Raw genomic sequence first — 19,571 nt, forward strand, 5'->3', positions numbered from 1 at the left:
AGTATTATTGGTTGTTGCTAACTAAGAAGAATCACAAGCAGAAGGCTCAGACTTTGAAGCCTGGAGTCCTCCGCATAGTCCAGTACCCGCACGTAGGTATGGGGGAGGAGGAGTAAAAACCCCAAAGTCTATCTAAAAACAAGCACTAAAGCTATTAACTATCAGAACAAAAATAATAATAAAACTGGTAAATCTACTATAAAACTCATAAAACTATGTACAACTAACTTTTTTTTAGAAGTGCGTCAGAGATGAGGACATTGAAAGTTCTGACCCAGACCATGTGGAGGTGAGGAGAAACTGGAGACGTGGTCAGTCCGCTCTGTCCTTTCTCACCTCAGACGTGAGTATGAGATGAGGCAGGGCACATGCATGGGCCAACAGACACTACTTTCAAATTCTCCAACTCTGGGAGCATGGTGCAAATGCATAACTCTCAGTGAAATACAATAGTGACCATCATCTGAAGAAAAAACTGGTATAACCTAATTGTTGAGTGCTTAACTTTGCAACCTTAATGATCTTTTAACATTCTGCAATTGTGTAGGTTTTAAAAAAAGCAAACTGAAAACACAGAAATTCCATCATGTGACATCATATTAACACCCACATGGGACATCAGCAGAGTTGCAACCATTAAATTCCCCCCGCCACCCCGAACTAATGGAGCAACTGATAGCAGTAGTAGGTTGTTACCTTCTATGTGGACCAGCATTAGAGAGGCCAAGGACACTTTGCCAGTGGGCTTCATAGATATTTGTAAACAGCAGACTCGGGAACCTTGGGTTCCATTTCATGCTCTGGAGGGGAGTGTTCTCTAGTGGGCTCACTGTTCAATCTATGTCCACATCGTAATCAGTAAATCAGATATGTCCTTTCACGTTAGTACACACATTCATTCAACACTCACATGTTGTTTATAATTTCCAGTGTCCCTTTCACTCATTATCCAACCATAGGCTTTGATGTCTTACCTTGATCACCTCTGGGGTCTGCTGAATCAATGTGGGGACAGTATCTTTGGTAGTAGCACCCATACTTCTCTGTACAACTGGGAAGGACTGTGAGGGAGTGGTTAAGGTTTCCTGAAGAATTTGCATCATTTCCTTCTCTTTGGATAAACTTCCTTTGCCCATGTGGCATTCCACCAGTTCCTGGGCAAAATCCTCGATACTTTCCAAGATACGTAGTAGAAGGGCTTTGTCGTCTTCCTCCATTTTGTGGCCATTGGTTTCCACAGTCTTTGACAAAGGGGAAGTAGAGTTTTTGTCAGGAAATAAACAGACTTTATTTTTGGTTTCAAGAGCTAGCGGTAGGACCTTCCCACCCTCTTGGCCAAAGCCCTTCATACATCCAGGATCGTTCTCCTTCCTGGTGGGCTCCTTCAGCGCACTCTCCATTTTCTGTGAAAAGTGCTCCAAGTCCAACAGCAGCTTATCTATCTCATCCTGGTTGTTTTCCCTTGATTCTCTTTGTTCTCCTGAAGAAGTGCTAGCCCTGGAATCACTCATAAGAGAATCTGAGACTGGTTCTATAACGGTGATTTTCTCAGAGGTCTGGGCAACAGCTTCAGCATGAACTCTGGCAGGTGCCTCTTTAAGGACTACAGTAAGATCTGTGCTTCCAGTTTTCTGTTGACTGCTCTCTAAACTCTCCCAGCTACTTTTATGTTCTACCCTCTTTCCCTTGCCTAGTACTATCTCCCCATCTGACTCCTCTTCAATGTATAGCATTTCTATGGAAGACACACAATTGGAAGGGCTTACAGTTAGTAACTGAGGTACAGTAGAAGCATTTTTTACAGTTCTTGAGTTGTTCTGCTGGGTGCTGCTGTGCAAGGAGTCCAAGGTAAAGCCCCCAGTGTTAGTTTGGATAGGTTTTGGCGGGCTAGTTGTGCCAATCTCATGCTGGCCATCTTGCAGTTCTACAGTAAGAGAGGGTCTTGTTATGGCAGATGGCAAATGCACAATATCCTCATACCTAGGAGGTTGCTCATTGCCAAATATTGGGGAAAAGGGAGCCTGCTGTAACCCATGCAAACTAGTAACCAGTTCTGCCAAGTCACCAAGTTCCACGTGACTGGGCTGCTTTAGTTCAATGGGGAGCTTTTTCAGGTAGGAAGAAAACCTAGTCATCAAATTCCTATAGATCATCTCAGAGCTGCCCAGGGGGTCATTATCATTTCCACCACTGATATCACCTGAAGATTTCTTTTTGATGCAGTGCTTGATGATATCTGTACATTTTTTCAGGTCCTCAGAGCATTTGAGCAGAATGTCCAAACACACTTTAATATCTCCACCAGAAGAGCTGTCCAGCTTGTGCTTTTCCAAAATCTGGGTGATAAAGCTCTCTTCAGAGAAGGCCTGTGTGGAGAAGGAAGTGGCAGTATTCACATTTCCCTCTGAAGAATTGCAGCTCTCCTGCCATTTCTCCCCAGCTGAGGGAGTCTGCAGCAAGCCAAAGGGAGGACAGTTCTCATCATTGTTGAAGTGTCCATAAATCAAATCAAAATCAAATGACCGTCTGCTGAACGATTCTGACCTCACTTTCCTTCCTTTTCTGTAGGTCACATGGCTGGAAGAGTTTTTGAGCCTTTCAAAGGAGAATTCCTTTATTTTACCACTGGCAAGATTTATAGCTTCCCCGGTGATATCTTTTAGACTGCAGGTGGCTTGAACTGAAGATCCCTTTTTGAGCCTTGGATTACTTGGGAGGATCTGCTGATAGTCTTCATTCCCAGCCAAAGTTAGCCCATTTTCAGGAGTCAGAAGTCTCTGGTCTAGATCTGCACCTCTGACATTAGATGCAGGGACTCGAAGTAGCTCTGCACAAATACTGTGGTGGGCCACTATGCATGCAACTCCTTGCTTGAACACCTGACAGGTTCCAGTGCAGTAATGCACAGTGTGCTGAAAGTGACAGTCTATCACGACACTGCTGTAACAGTTCACAGTAGTGACTACAAGCTGATAGGTTGCTGCCATAGCATGAATTCCCCTTAGTAGCGAGGCTCTGAAATTCACCACAAACTCAGAAGGTCCAACCACCTCTTCAAACCCAGGCTGGGTTTAATGAAAACATTCCTATTTCAGTCTCATCCCATTGATTAAGAAAATAATCTTTAACTACAGAGAAAACTCTGAACTGTAAAGTCTATAATCCTGGCGAGGTCTGGGGCAGTATCTGCAGTAAAGGTGCAACTGCCACTGCAGCACATATAAGGTTTGACTTAGGGTGATTTGATTATATAACATTGCTTAAAATTGTACTCCAAACAGAGATTACTTTGTTGGCCACAAAAACAGCATCCATTGCTTCCCTTCTCATAGTCCAGGGCAGGTTCAGTAAGAGACATTATAGAACACATACTAGCTCCTAGACTAAAGAAATGACAAAACAACTGTTTTTTCCCTTATGTTTTTTCTCCTTCTTCAGGCCTGGGGTGTTAGAGAGGGATGCTCTGTGCTGAAAAAGGCAGATACTAATCAGCTGCAACATAACAATGAGGAATCCACAGCAAGCTGGAATAATCCGTTTTTACCAACTGGTAAGAGAAACACCTGCAATAAAAACAAATACAAGAGTCAATATCATTACTAGAGAGAATATGTAACCTTAACTAATACTGTACCAAACATAAGACACCAGATCTAATTCCCAGTACATGACCTTGTATTGGGCAATGGCACCATGAGAATCAATGGGCCAAACATGGTAATGCAGTTGAAATGCCTGCCTATGTTTAAAATAAGGCTGCCCATGCATTTCCATTCTAAAGTCTCTTTCTCAGCTCCTGGTAACATTCCAAAATTTACTTCCTCAGGGCTGCTCAAGGGGATTGTTTTTTCTTAAAATTGAGCAAAAATGTTTTGACCATTTCTGGGAATGAGGATGGGTGTTAGGGTGGGTGAGGAAGACCAACACTGTACGCTGCCCAGATTGCACCCTGTGATCACACCCCAGAGCCCACACTCCCAGCCAGAGACCTCACTTCCTCCCACACCGCAACCCCAATTTTGTGAGCATTCATGACCCGCCTACAATTTCTATTCCCCGATGTGGCCCTCAGGCCAAAAGGTTTGCCCACCCCTGGATTAGAGAGTGAGAGATGAAGCTTAAATTGGATGATATAAAAAACAGAGCAAGACAGAACAATCTCAGTATTAAGGTGCTGCCTGAAAATGCTGAAGGAGGAAAAACTTTAGTTGTGGAGTTGTTAAATCTGAGCTCTCTGGGAGAGGTAAATGTGGAGAAAGCACACAGGGCGCTGTTCCTCTGCCTGGGCATTGAGATGGACCCAGAGATCTCATTCTGAAATTCCATGATTATCAGCAGAAAAATATCACTATGAAAAAAACCATAGAACATTCAGAGCTCATACTCAAAGGCCACTAGCTGCAATTTTTCCATGAACTCTCTGCCTTAACCTTAATAAAGAGAAGGCTGACTGCGTTGTGTGAAGAAGTACTTCCTTATGTTCATTTACAATCTGCTGCCTATTAATTTCATCGGGTGACCCCTGGTTCTTATATAATTGGAAAGGGTAAAAACACTTCCCTATTCACTTTCTCCACACCATTCATGATTTTATAGATCTCTATCATATCCCTCCTTAGTCATCTCTTTTCTAAATTGAACAGTCCCACTCTTTTTACTCTCTCCTCATATGGAAGCTGTCCCATATTCCTAATAATTTTTGTTGCCCTTCTCTGTACCTTTTCCAATTCTAATGTACCTTTTCAGAGCTGGCATGACCAGAACTATACGCAATATTCAAGGTGTGGGTGTACCATGGATTTATATTGTAGCATTATGATATTTTCTGTCATTAGCTATCCTTTTCCTATTAGTTCCCTAACATTGTTTGTTTTTTGTCTGGTGCTGTAGGTTGACTGAATGTCTTCAGAGAACTATCCACAATGACTCCAAGATCTCTTTCTTGAGTGGAAACAGCTAATTTCATAGAATCATAAAATATCAGGGTTAGAAGGGACCTCAGGAGGTCATCTAGTCCAACCCCCTGCTCAGTCCCCAATTTTTAGCCCAGATCCCTAAATGGCCCCCCTCAAGGATTGAGCTCACAACCCTAGGTTTAGCAGGCCAATGCTCAAATCACTGAGCTATCCCTCCCCTGCCTAATTATACTTTTATACTTGACTTGCCAGAGTTTATGCTCCTTTCTATTTTCCCCTGCAGGATTTGACTACCATTTTTTAAAGGATACCTTTTTGTCGCTAACCTCCTCTTTTATTCTGATGTTTAGCCATGGTGGCACTTTTTTGGTGCTCTTAATGTTTGTTTCTTTTAATTTGTGGTATACATTTAGTTTGAGCCTCTATTATGGTGGTTTTTTTAATAGTTTCCATGCAGCTTACAGACTTTTCACCCTTGTAACTGTTCTTTTTAATTTCCATTTAACTAGCTTCTTCATTTTTGTCAAGTTTTTCTTTTTGAAGTTAAATTCTACTGTGGTGGGTTTCTTTGCACATCCTTGAGGAGGGAAAACGCCAGTTTAATTACATTATGGTTGCTATTACCAAGCGGTTCAGCTGTATTCACCATTTGTAACACATCCAGTGCTCCACTTAGGACTAAATCAAGAATTGCCTCTCCCCTTGTGGGTTCCAGGACTGGCTGCTCCAAGAAGCAGTCATTAATGGTGTCTAGAAATTTCATCTCTGCATCCTGTCCTGAGATGACCCAGTCAGTAAGGGGATAGTTGAAATCCCCATTATTACTGGGTTTTCTCTTTTTGTAACCTCTCTAATCTCCCTGAGCATTTCACAGAAACTGTCACTATCCTAGTCAGGTAGAGGCAATATATGCCTGCAACTATACTCTTATTATTTAAGCACGGAACTTCTATCCATAGAGATTCTATGGTACAGTCTGATTCATTTGAGATTTTTACTACATTTCACTCTATGCTTTCTTTCACATACAGTGCCGCTCCCTCACCAGTGCAATCTACTTTGTCATTCCTATTGCAGACAGGATATTGAGTTAGATTCATAGGTACTAAGGTCAGAAGGGACCATTCTGATCATCTAGTCCGACCTCCTGCACAGCGCAGGCCACAGAATCTCACCCACCCACTCCTACGAAAAACCTCACCTATGTCTGAGGTATTGAAGTCCTCAAATCATGGTTTAAAGACTTCAAGGAGCAGAGAAGCCTCCCTCAAGTGACCCGTGCCCCATGCTACAGAGGAAGGCGAAAAACCTCCAGGGCCTCTCCAATCTGCCCTGGAGAAAAATTCCTTCCCGACCCCAAATATGGCAATCAGCTAAACCCTGAGCATATGGGCAAGATTCACCAGCCAGATACTACAGAAAATTCTTTCTTGGGTAACTCAGATCACATCCATCTAATATCTCATCTCAGGGGATTAGGCCTATTTACCCTGAATATTTAAAGATCAATTACTTACCAAAATCACATTATCCCATCATACCATCTCCTCCATAAACTTATCAAGTAGAATCTTAAAACCAGATAGATCTTTTGCCCCCACTGCTTCCCTTGGAAGGCTATTCCAAAACTTCACTCCTCTGATGGTTAGAAACCTTCGTCTAATTTCAAGTCTAAACTTCCTGGTGGCTAGTTTATACCCATTTGTTCTTGTGTCCACATTGGTGCTGAGCTGAAATAATTCCTCTCCCTCTCCTGTATTTATCCCTCTGATATATTTAGAGAGAGCAATCATATCTCCCCTCAATCTTCTTTTCGTTAGGCTAAACAAGCCAAGCTCCTTAAGTCTCCTTTCATAAGACAAGTTTTCCATTCCTCGGATCATCCTAGTAGCCCTTCTCTGTACCTGCTCCAGTTTGAATTCATCCTTTTTAAACATGGGAGACCAGAACTGCACATAGTAGATGAACCATTGCTCTGACCCAGTATGGCAATTTTTATACTGTTATAACTGGTTTATATGCTATGTTGGTGTTTTAGTTTTTTTATTTAAACTAAGGGGAGTTCAGAGAGGGGAAGGAACAGGGTAAGCAGAAGAGGAATTATTACAAGAAATAGGTAGGGAAGTTCACAAACAGAAACCAAACCATATTCAGGCACACAACTGTGAATATAACACAATTAGAAACAAGAGAGATACTTGCCATACAAGAGTTCATGCCATCAAACAGCTAAAGAATCACAATAATTTCAAGTTTTTCAATAAGCTAAATAGTTATTCTGAATGGTTTTTCCTTTTAAAGTAATATATTTGAACATCAAAGGACTAAATAATGTCATTATAAAGAACAAAGCTGTGACAGAACTTTAAAACCCTCACTCTCAGATTATTTATTTCAAGAAACTCATTTTCAGGAGAGGCAAATTATGAACATGAAAGGTAATTGGTTTCAGCAGACATTTTTTGCTTCAGCCAAAGAAAAGAAAAGAGGAGTGGTCATAATATTTGCTTAACACATACCTTTTCAGATTAAAGATCAATTTAAGGATAAGGAGGAATGCTTTATTTTACTGAAGGGCACAACTGCTGGGTTATAACAACAATGAGCTCAATGTATCATCCAACCAAAAGCAAAGAACTTTTTTAAGCGCTTCTTTAAAATATAGCAACGCTTTGAGGAAAGGGCAATTATACTTGGAGAAGACTTTAGTTGTACACCAAGTCCTTACTGGGACAGATCAGAATTAAAAATCCAAAGTGGACAGGGAAGCAGGTACAGTATTGACTTCTCTGTGCCAGCAATTCACTTTCTCAGATTGCTGGACAGAAATGCACCCAGGGAATCGGATTACACATTTTATTCACCCCCTCATCAGTTAATATATTACAATAGATCTAATCGTAATCTCTCAATTCTTAATGAAGCAGACAAGATCAGCAGAAATTGGCACCATCATATGGTCAGATCATGCACCTTTGGTAGTAATATTTGATAGCTGAGATGGGCCCAAAAGATCACTTGTTTGGAAAATGAACTGGCTGCTTGTTCAAGACAAAGCAATTAAGAGGACATTGTTCAGTACTTTCAAATAAATTATATAGAAAATAAACAAAGAGGCAGGTAAAGTGGTATTGAGGGGCCAGCTGATAAGTAGAGGCTTTCAGAAAAAAGAGAGTGCTAAAGAAGACAAGATAGAACTAGAACAGGAGATAAAAAGGTTACAAGACATTCATAAAAACACAAGTTCAAAAAAAATATATAAACAATTAACTAATATTAGGGGAAAACTGAATATGATTGATGACGTATCCCAGTGGCTCTCAACCTTTCCAGACTACTGTACTCCATTCAGGAGTCTGATTTATCTTGCGTACCCCAAGTTTCACCTCACTTAAAAACTACTTGCTTACAAAATCAGACATAAAAACACAAAAGTGTCAAGCACACTGTTACTGAAAAACTGTTTACTTTCTCATTTTGTCTGTATAAAATTTTAGTTTCATAATTTGACTTCACTAGTGCTTTTTATATAGCCTGTTGTAAAACTACACAAATATCTAGATGACTTGATGTACCTCTGGAAGACCTCTGTGTATCCCTGGTTGAGTACCACTGACCTATGCCACTGAAAAGGTATTCAAAGCAGATATTTTATGAAAAAGGAAATCAGTGTGATAAGATGGTGGCTGAAAAGCTTAAGGAGATTCAAGAGCAATGTATTATTCCCCCAATTAAAAACAATCAGCAAATGGCAGTTATAGACTTTTGCTCCTTTGTCCTTATTATAAAAAACACTATACCTCAGCTACTCCAAGCTCTGAAATTATTCAAAAATATCTGGCAATAGCAGACTTGTCAAATATAAGCAAAACTGAAAAAGAAACTTTATATAAAGAAATAACAGAAGAAAAAATCCTAGGGACAATACCAAATATGAAAAGTAGTAAAACTCCAGGACCTGGCTTTCCAGCTATTGTGGCTGTTCTCCCTAAAACTGGAAAAGATCTTACCATATGCAGCTCTTATAGACCCATATCACTGCAGAGTCATGACAAAGATTTTAACAAAAATACTAGTATGGATTGCAGTCCATATACTCAGTTTATATAAACTCAGATCAAACTGCATTCCTTAAGACTAGACAAATGTCAGCCAATATTTGGAGAGTACTTGAAATCATCCGTAATTCCATATTAAAAAAAAGATCAATTTATTTTTTTTATCACTTGATGCAGAGAAAGCTTCTGATAGAATAGAGTGGAACTTTCTGTTTCAAGTCCTGTCCCATACAGACATTGACCCCCAGTTCCTTAAATGGACAACTGATCTCTATACCAGTCCAAAAGCAGCTGTGCCATTTAATGGGGTTACATCTCCTCTGTTTGAATTACACAGAGGGACTACGCAGGGATGTCCATTGGCTCTTTTACTTTTTGCACTGGCCCTGGGGCTTTTTGCACAGAGGATGAGGAACAATTAATCCAAAACAGGAATAAGACTTGCAGGAACACATCAGAAAATAGCTTTATATGCAGGTAATGTAATACTCTTTTTATCTAAACCAAATACTTCCCTAAAATTAGTACCTGAAAATATCCATGGCTTTGGAAAAGCATCTGGATTTAAAGTAAATTAAGCCAAATCCCTAATGTTAGCTATAAATTTGCCAGCCTTTGAGAAGTCATTCCTTCAGAAAACATTTGAGTACAAATGGGTAACAAATCCTACAGCATACCTAGGAATTACAATCTCAAACAACATAGAAAAGCTGTATTATTTAAATGCCAAACCATTATTTCAGCAAACGTCAAAAGATCTAGAGTGCCAGGTGAAGTATGCAATTTCTTGGTTGGGAAGAATAGCCACAGTCATAATGAACATTTTGCCAAGGATATCTTTCTTGTTTCAAAATCTTCCTGTAATTTTCCCAGATAAAGCCCTAGCAGGAATACAGATGATGTTGTTAGAATTTACATATTAACATTTACAATTAACATACTTTGTTAAGACCCACTAAATAGGGTGGACAAGCTGTTCCAAATATTTTATGGTTCTATCAAGCCAGCCAGCTCAAAGCAGTAGTGGATTCAGAGTGCTCTAACCTAGCCCAACACTGGGTCTTTATCAGAGAGGTAGCCGTGTTAGTCTGGATCTGTGAAAGTGGCAAAGAGTCAAGAAGTGGGTATTCATCCATAAAAGCTTATGCTCCAACCTTATCTGTTAGTCTATAAGGTGCCACAGGACTCTTTGCTGCTTTCACTGGGTCTTTAGTGAACCAAAAATTGTGGCAGTGTAAACACTGCTAGGTTACCATGTATGAATAAAAAAAAAATTAAAATTACATCCTCCAGAAATTTATAGATATTCTTTAGCGAAGGCTACTCTAGGTCTTTGTGATAGTACTAAAAATAAAATAAGTTACTTTCCCCACCAATGACAACTTTTGCAAAAAATCCAGACCTCAACCTAAATCACGAACCAGAGAGTTTAAAAAGAGTGGAAAGCCATGGAATACACATGGCTAGCTAGCTATTCATCAAAGAAACTTTTCTAACTTATTTAGAGATCAAAACTGACTAACTGCCCTACTCTTCCTGGTACCAATACTTTCAAATCAGAGATTATGTTTTTCAACTGTCTAGAAAAGCTAACTTTAACAGAAGCAACAGTGTCTGGTTAATTGAGAAACAAAAAAATAACTAAATTTATTTCAATCTTTACAGACAACTTTCCTTGGAAAAAAAAGGGCCTATTTGACACTAGAAAAAAGAACCTGGATAGACAAGTTACCCCAGCACAGGGTTTGATCTGGACCAAGACCAGCAATTTCAGTCTGTAGTACAATAATATAAAGTTTCTTTACACTACAGCTTCAGTGGTACCTCACACCAGTCAGGTTAAAGTATATATCTAGACTGAATGGTGATTAATGTTGGAGAAAATGTGGTGAAAGAGCAAATTTTATGCATATATGAACATATTCAGTCATTAAAGAATACTGGGGTGCAATTTGTAGCCAAATATCACAAAATATTGGAATAATTATTACCAAATGATCCTTTGGTCCTAATAGTCCTAGGGCTTCCTAGTGGAAAAGGTCACTCAATAGGAAATGTATCATTAATCTCGTTTGCTAGTAGCTGCAAGACTCCCAATAGCCTCTCACTAGAAAAAGAAAAATAGTCCAGCTCTAGAAGGAAGGTTCAAAAATATGGAAAGCGGTTGTTATGAAAAAAATGAAAGCCCCAATCAGCCAAACAAACAGAGGACAAATTGATATTTAGATATTGTTACCATTTATTCAATACTTAGACAAAGTACATTCACCTACCCCCCCAAAAAAACCAAACCCCAACCCAGCATATCTATCCAATTATTTTGAAAATTAACATTTGATAGGCATGCCCGGGTTGTTAAATATGTGCAATCAGCAAATTCACACCATTTAATAAAATTACTACAAACAACAATGTTGTTTCCCATGGAAGTTTTTAAGGACAGTTCATACAAACAGCTGTCAGGGATGGTCTATGTATATTCTGACCTGTTCAGTGTAGGGGGATGAACCAGATGACCTCTTCAGGTCCCTTCCAGCTCTACACTTCTATGAATGTGTGGTTGGGACATTGTTCATATTCATTCTCAGGACTGTGTAAAACATCACAATGATTATACACTTGAAATCCACATCTGCAAACCACCCACCTTGTAATGTCAGTGTCTGTAACGTGTAGGCACCTGTCTGCTGAACATTCCATCCTGCACCTACTAACTGCCAGGCACAGCTGGGCAGGGCTGCAAAGGAGTCAGCTGCAGCTCCCCAGTTCTGGTGCCAATTCTATACCCGTCCTGGGCTGCTATAATCTATTCCATCTGGCAATGGCCCCCAAGTACCCAGGGGCTTGGGAGGGGCACTTAGGGGGATGATCACAGGTATGGGGTGCGCCATCATCCACAGCAATGATTTAGGATGCCCTGGGTTCCTAAATAAGTCGTTGTTGAAACCTCAGGATGCTTTCCACACCAACAGAAACACTCCAAATTACATAGAATGCAATTCCTCAATTCAGCAAAGCTCTGAATGTTAAGCATGGGACTCAGTGCCATTGATGCATATGTTTCAGTGCTTTGCTGAAGCTGGGCCACAGTGAGCAAAGTCTCCAAAGTCATCTTTTTAAGAATTATGACTTTTTTTCCAAAGGAAAACACATACTTGTATGTCTCTACCAGGTCTAAGTATCCCAGGTCCTTGGGGTTGTATGTCATCTCCAGCACTGACAGAGGTGGGACTGCCTATACTATATAGGGCCCAAAACTCTTTCAATTCCCAGCATGTGCTGCAAAAAGGAAATTAGTAGCCAGTTCTCCTTTCCCTCTGTCTCTCCCTGGGACAGACCTGCTTCATGCCTGGGTTTCTCTCTTGAATAGGGCATTGAGTCAGCAGTGTGCCCTTGTTGCCAAGAAGGCCAATGGCATTTTGGGTTGTATAAGTAGGGGCATAGCGAGCAGATCGAGGGACGTGATCGTTCCCCTCTATTCGACACTGGTGAGGCCTCATCTGGAGTACTGTGTCCAGTTTTGGGCCCCACACTACAGGAAGGATGTGGATAAATTGGAAAGAGTACAACGAAGGGCAACGAAAATGATTAGGGGTCTAGAGCACATGACTTATGAGGAGAGGCTGAGGGAGCTGGGATTGTTTAGTCTGCAGAAGAGAAGAATGAGGGGGGATTTGATAGCTGCTTTCAACTACCTGAAAGGGGGTTTCAAAGAGGATGGCTCTAGACTGTTCTCAATGGTAGCAGATGACAGAACGAGGAGTAATGGTCTCAAGTTGCAATGGGGGAGGTTTAGATTGGATATTAGGAAAAACTTTTTCACTAAGAGGGTGGTGAAACACTGGAATGCGTTACCTAGGGAGGTGGTAGAATCTCCTTCCTTAGAGGTTTTTAAGGTCAGGCTTGACAAAGCCCTAGCTGGGATGATTTAACTGGGACTTGGTCCTGCTTTGAGCAGGGGGTTGGACTAGATGACCTTCTGGGGTCCCTTCCAACCCTGATATTCTATGATTCTATGATTCTATGATTGCAACACCTAACTTTTAGGCAGCTAGAAAATCCCAGGAACAACACTATGATCCACAAAGCCAGGGTTAGGTCCCTGGGCTCCCTATGCAATGAAAGGGGAAACACAGGAGCCTTAGAATGCAATCCACAAAAGCCAGCACAATAGGGAGAAAGTCACCTAAACTAACGAATGGGAGATGTGGACTGGGGGGGGGGGGTGTCGAAACCCCTGGCCTTCTCACAGAGGTAGGCTCCTAAGTCTGGGCCCTGGAGGGAGGTGCTTCTCTCTGCTTGCAACTCACGACTGGGAACCCTCTCCTGGAGTCGGCTGACTTGGACGCCCAACACGTTTCTTGCAGGAATGAGTTAGGTGCCTGCCTCACATCACACAAAACTGCTAGAGGAGAAGGAAGTGGCAGCACCCACTTTATACCTTTTAGCCCTGTGGTTAGCACACTGGCCTGGGATGTGGGAGACTCAGGTTAAATTCCTCAGGCAGAAGTGGGGGGAGAATTTTAACAGGGGTCTCCTGCACCTCTCGGAAGAGTGCTCTAACCACACAGCTATCAAGGATAGCTTGATGGGGGGGGCTCCCTTAGTCTCTCCTGCTGCTGTTGTTCCACTGTGGATAAATACTTAGCTATTGGGCCAGAACAGACCGAGAGAGAATGGCTCGGCAGTCCAGTGTTTAGGGGACACACCTGGGATTTGAGAGACCCTGGGTCCAGTCCCCTTTCCAAGTAATTATTTAATTATTTCTCTACAGCAGAACAGCTTCAACAAGAGAGACTAAGGGAGCCCCACCTAAGAATATCCCATAGCTCAGTGGTTAGAGCCTTGTCTGAGAGGTGGGAAACTTCTGTTCAAATCCTTCCTACCCCTCAGACAGGGAGGGGGAACTGAACTAGGGTCTCCCACATCCCAGGTGAGTACTCTAATCACTGGCTAAATGTTATAAGGTGGGCACTGGCACCACCACCAGCTCCTCTAGCAGCCAGATTCTGAAGGGGATCTGATCCAGTAGATGGCTTCTGAGCTCCCAACCAACTTGGTCCCCACCCACGAGTTAGGCAGAAGAATGCCTATCTCCCCCAGCTTTGTGAATCGCCCTGGGGCTTAGGCAGAGACAGACACCTAGAGAAACACGTGCATGCCCCAAAGCAAAAACAAAGGCACCGAGGGAACTACTACCCTGACAGTTCAGGTGCTGAGTCAGTTCCGGTGCCCATATGGTTTGGTGGAATTCTGTGGATCTCATTGGAGCCAAAACTAGCACTTAAGAGCCCATCCTATGATAGTGACTATTGTTCTTTTTTGATCTGCCTTCTGAGAGTTAACTCTCCTCGTGAGTGTTCCCCCACGGGCAGTACACTCGGTCCCCTTCCAATCTAATTTTAAATGTCCCAAGCAATGGAACTTCCACCACTGCCCTAGAAATACTAGTCCACATTCTAAGACAGCTTAGCGTCAACAGATTTTTCCTAATATTCAGCCTAAATTTTATCTTTTCAATTTTACCCCTCTTGTCCCAAATTATGGCCTGGTACCAAACTAAACAGCTGTTCCCCATCCTCACTATTTACACTCATCCAATTTAAAAAATTTATTAAAGCTAATGTTAAAATTATATAATACACAGGTTGAGAAAAGAATGTCTGTACATCTGGGTATAGTGCTTGGATTATCATCAAATACAAAGTTTGTTTTTAAAAGTCATATGGTATATAATCAGCAATAACCCAAATTTAGGTGAATAAATTTAAGAATATAGTTTAGACATTAGCATCCAAGTATTTGGGTACATCACTCATGAAAAGTTGTACAGAGTTGGTTGTGGAAAGCAAAATATATCAATGATTGAAGACTGTCCCTCAGTAATTGAGAATTAGGGTAGGTTGTCCATTTAGAAAATACAATCAATCAGGGAAGTATTTCAGTTACTTTCCTTACTGCGCTTCTCATCAGTACTAAAGGATTACGTCCATCCTGAGGGCTTGTCTACATTTACAACTCTGCAGCAAAGACACTACCTATGCCCACGGGAGAGCTTCTCCCATCAGAGTAGATGCTCCACCGCCCCGAGAGGAATTTTCCACACCCCTCAGTGACGTACTTATTCCAACGCTCTTTTTGTTTCAATATAAGCCAGTTCCCCCGAGCCCTGTTTGTTGCTTTTCTCTGAACTCTTTCCAAATTGTCAATATCTTTCTGGTACTAACATGTTCAGGAATCAACACAGTCCAGATACAGATTCATCAGAGCTGATAAGAGGAAGATTATTGCCTCCTGCTTCCATGATAGGACGTCTCTGCTCAGGAAGCCCAAAAGCACATTGCCTCCTTTGCTGCCATATCAAAGAATTCCTGACATCTTTTTAATTGTACTAACATGCTGCACCTTGCCAGTTACTGATTCTTACTATTTACTTATTTTACTGCATCTGAAAATGTGCTAGCCTCTTCAAGAAGTGTCAAGTAAAGGAGTACTTGGGGCTTGCCACCAATGACAAAAATAAGTAACTTTTAAAGTTACTGCAGAAAGTCCTTTCCTCACTGCTGCCATTGCCCACCTCCCCATGCCCCTGGGCTTTAACTTGGCTAGCTTAGTATATGCTACACCAGTGGCTCTCAACCTTTCCAGACTACTGTATCTCTTTCAGGAGTCTGATTTGTCTTGTGTACCCCCAAGTTTCACCTCACTTAAAAACTACTGGCTTACAAAATCAGACATAAAAATGTAAAAGTGCCACAGTGCACTGTTCCTGAAAAATTGCTTACTTTCTCATTTTTACTATACAATTATAAAATACATCAATTGGAATATAAATATTGTACTTACATTTCAGTGTATAGTTTATACTGCTCTATATACATGTCTTTGTTCATATGAAATTTTAGTTTGTACTGACTTTGCTAGTGCTTTTTCTGTAGCCTGTTGTAAAACTAGACAAATATCTAAATGAGTTGATGTACCCCATGGAAGGCCTCTGCGTACCCCCAGGGGTATGTGTCCCCCTGGATGAAAACCACTGTGTTACACTACAGCTTGCCTTGTTGTGACTACAGTTTTAGAATGTGTTAGACTGAGCTAGCAAACATGATCTAACATAAGACTTTAAATCCTAATCAATATGAGGCCTAAAAGGGGAGCCTTTCTATGATCAGATCTGGGAATCTGGTCTCAAACTTAGCTTGAACAGGCTCTTCTTGTGATTAGAGGCTGGTGACTAACGCCCACTATATATGAATAGTAACACTGGAAAGATTGAGCACTCCCAGAAGAAACATACTTATTTCACTCTTTCAAGCCTGAAGTTTTGTTCTAATTGTGCCCCTATCACAACCCACAGTTCAGATGTACTAAGACAGACTTTGGATAATGGCTGCCATGAAATCAACTCCGACCCAGAAGATAAAGAGTTAGTTTCGCAGCATAAAATGTGAATGAATAGGGCTTCTTGTGTTATTACAGAATAAAGCTTTATATCTTTTCTATCTGCAACAAGGCATGAATCACTTTTGAAGGGAAAAAATAGTTGTGGATATTAACGATATAAAAGGTTATTCTATAAAACACACTGGCAGCTCTATTCACATAAAGATTATGCTGGAGGGAAATAACTGAACAATAGCAATCTGTTAGTGTAATGGCTGTCAGTTGAATATTCAATTTACTTGCATTCTGTGCTCCTAAGTAGTGTAAGACAGAAGAAGTCTCTAAAGACTTGTCTACACTAAAAAAAATTCAACTCATACTTCCAGCAAAGAGGCAACTGCACCAATGCTAGCAGTGGTGTATTTGCTACAAGGCAAAGGGAACTTTAAATCACTTGTGTCACATAGTGGTAAAAACACCTGAGCCCTGACTATGCTACAGTATTGTACACATTTCTATTGTAGCTGTGACTCACAAAACAGCACTAAGTGTTAGGCGAGTATCAGATTTTGAAATACTAATAGCTGTATAAAACAATAGGTTTTACAGCAGCCTTGAGCTATCTACAAGGCAGCTGTCTGCAAGGCAATTCCTTCTAAACAAACTGCAGTCCAGAGAGGAGAGAATAATATATTTTTATGTGAACATTCTTGCCTGAACGTATCTGTCTTCAAGACTGAGGAAACAGAGTTTAATGGATGTCAGGGAAGTTCAGTGCTTCTGTAATGTACATATGGAGGGTCGTCCATGTTGATGCTGGGAATAGCTCTAGGGAAGAGCAAAGAATATGAGAGAGTCTGATGGGTGAGTGGTGACATCTTCAGCAATTTGTGATTCTCTCAGGATATGTCGCAGGTTAGAGTCATTCTTCCCAGCCCTGGTACATAGATTTACACGAGTGGGGCTTCAGCTGGCACACTAGAAATAGCAATATGGATGCTCCAGCTCATGTTTTCAAGCCCACCTGACCCCCTAGGCTACAGAGGTCAAGCTCCAGCCCAACCCTGAATGACCACGCTGCTATTTTTCGAACAGTAGTTCAATTTAGTAGTTCCATGAACATGTCCCCCCAGGCTGGGAGGCTTGCTCCCAACTACAATGTAGAAATATTCTAGGTTTTGGCACCTGGAGCCTGGGTGGCTCACAGGATAATCTGTTTGAAATATCTTTTTCATGGTGACTTCTTTGCAGTAAGGTGCCAAACTCTTCATTCCACTTAGACAAGGAAGGACAGAGGGAAGAGTCATATGTAGCATCCAGCTATTTGCAACACTGACCAGCAAAGTTCCGCCTTTCAGAAGAAATAGACTGAATGGAGAAGAGGAGCCCAATCTTCAACATCTCCTGGGTAATTATATAAAGAACTATTCCAATATCGATTTATTTTTTTTGGAAGTGGAGGGGGGAAAGGGAGTTTCTGTGTATAATGCTGGCATGCTGATATGAGACTGTACTTAACTGAGCACTCTACTACGTCACATGACATGGGGCCAAGGTTACAGGGTGCCATCACATTACAGGATTGTTTCCATTAATACCAGTCCCTTTCTTTCTGGAAAATGACTACATATAAAACATTATATCAATTAACAGTCAGGACACTATGTACCCTCCAGCAAGCCTGATCCACATCTGCAGCAAGACCCACTGTTTTGATGTGTTCTGGTGCAGAACATAAGAAATTCTAGACCCGAATCTAGTTCATTAAACCCTAGTATTTTTTAATGAAGAACACATGAAAATATATAACACAGTAAGCTAATATATTCCTTCTGCTATTAATTTTGATAGTAAATGCATTGTATTTATACCACCCCTACATTTTCACAGTGATAAAGAATTTTGCATAGTGTAGAAGTTGTCAAAAAGAAGTTAAAGATTTTGGCATCTGACTAGGGAACAGCTGAGGTTTATGGCATCAGGAAAGTCATGAGAGGTATCTGAAATGTAGAATAGGCTCATTAGTTTGATATTTCTGCAAAAATAATCAGCAACGAAATCATGTTGACTGTCACACAAGGTTTCAGAGTTAATGAACAGAGGGCAATTCACATTTCAGAGCTATTACTTAAAGTTGGCTGCAGACTCAGGAAAACAATACAGTCTCTTTTTACACTCTCTCCTTTTTTGGAAATACTTGATTCTATGGCGAGGGTGGATTCAGAAACAAATTCTATGGTCACAGAATATACAGGGTCCTATCAACAGTGTTCATCTACAAATGATAACACACAAACTGTTTCTCACATAAAAAAAGATCTAGCCACTCTAAAACACAAAGCTGCTCTCACACTTTCTAATATAACCAACATGGGCCCTTCTAGAATTTGGGGAAAACAATAACATCTCACGTTTCAACAGAATAGGAGATTCTTAGAATGGAAAAGCTCATGTGTGGTTTTAAGGAGAGAGGGTTTCTTATAGATCTCACTACATTTTCTAGAATATAAAAAGACAAGACCTATGAAAATGTTGTCCTGTAAAACTTTCGTTGTCTTCAATCTCTGGTGTAATAATTTGTGGAATTAATGAAAATGATGGATATTCATCTTCTACTTTTATATCAGCTGTAGCTCCAAAAATCACCACAGTGCTGTACTACAATTTGAAATGTAACAAGGACTTTCCCTTTTATCTAGCTGAAGCCTGCAAAATATGAAGAAACAAACAGGTAATGAAATCATGCACAACTGGAGACACTGAGGATGGAACTCAGGGTATGCTACCTGAGCCACCCAGTGAGATGAGAGGATTGTTAGCATCTTCTAGAATAGATGCCAATAACCACTCTCCGTGTACCACCTCAAGGGGTTTCCAATCACATGGACTCTTTTTCTCAAAGCAATCACTTCCTTAGGGGCCTGTTTAGTCATTTAGTAGATAAGTCACCTGGTATCTGTGTTTTCTGCTCTGGGTACTTTTTGCCATCAGTTACTGGTGGGTGGGTTACTTTTATTCAAACAAGAACACTGACAGGAGCAATCTGAATATCTTCAAACACACAGCCTCTGGAATGTCCTCCTTGATTTTGCTTAGATGTCCTCTATTCCTTCTGTAGCACTGATCTTTGGGCGTGGTTACACTGTATGGCATTTTGTGATGGTTATAGCTGTTACCTTGGCAGTTTGCCAACCATTATTTGGACTCTAACATT

General features: G+C 40.9%; 1 protein-coding gene across 6 annotated transcripts in view; it reads right to left on the reverse strand.

The window, feature by feature from the left end:
* PPP2R3A (protein phosphatase 2 regulatory subunit B''alpha) overlaps positions 1-19,571 on the reverse strand; it is a 130,117-nt gene that overhangs the window by 92,320 nt on the left and 18,226 nt on the right. For all 6 annotated transcript variants that reach the window (XR_006274421.1, XM_043492805.1, XM_038416906.2 and 3 more), the window contains one exon: positions 975-3,563. Coding sequence is in view for 5 of the 6 variants with exons in the window: in XM_043492805.1 (XP_043348740.1) it covers positions 975-2,987 (2,013 nt within the window). In the remaining variant the exon portion in view is untranslated. The remainder of the gene's footprint in view (positions 1-974; positions 3,564-19,571) is intronic.

This window comes from Dermochelys coriacea, chromosome 9 (genome assembly GCF_009764565.3).
Source record: "Dermochelys coriacea isolate rDerCor1 chromosome 9, rDerCor1.pri.v4, whole genome shotgun sequence".
In the NCBI taxonomy this organism is placed as follows: domain Eukaryota; kingdom Metazoa; phylum Chordata; order Testudines; family Dermochelyidae; genus Dermochelys; species Dermochelys coriacea.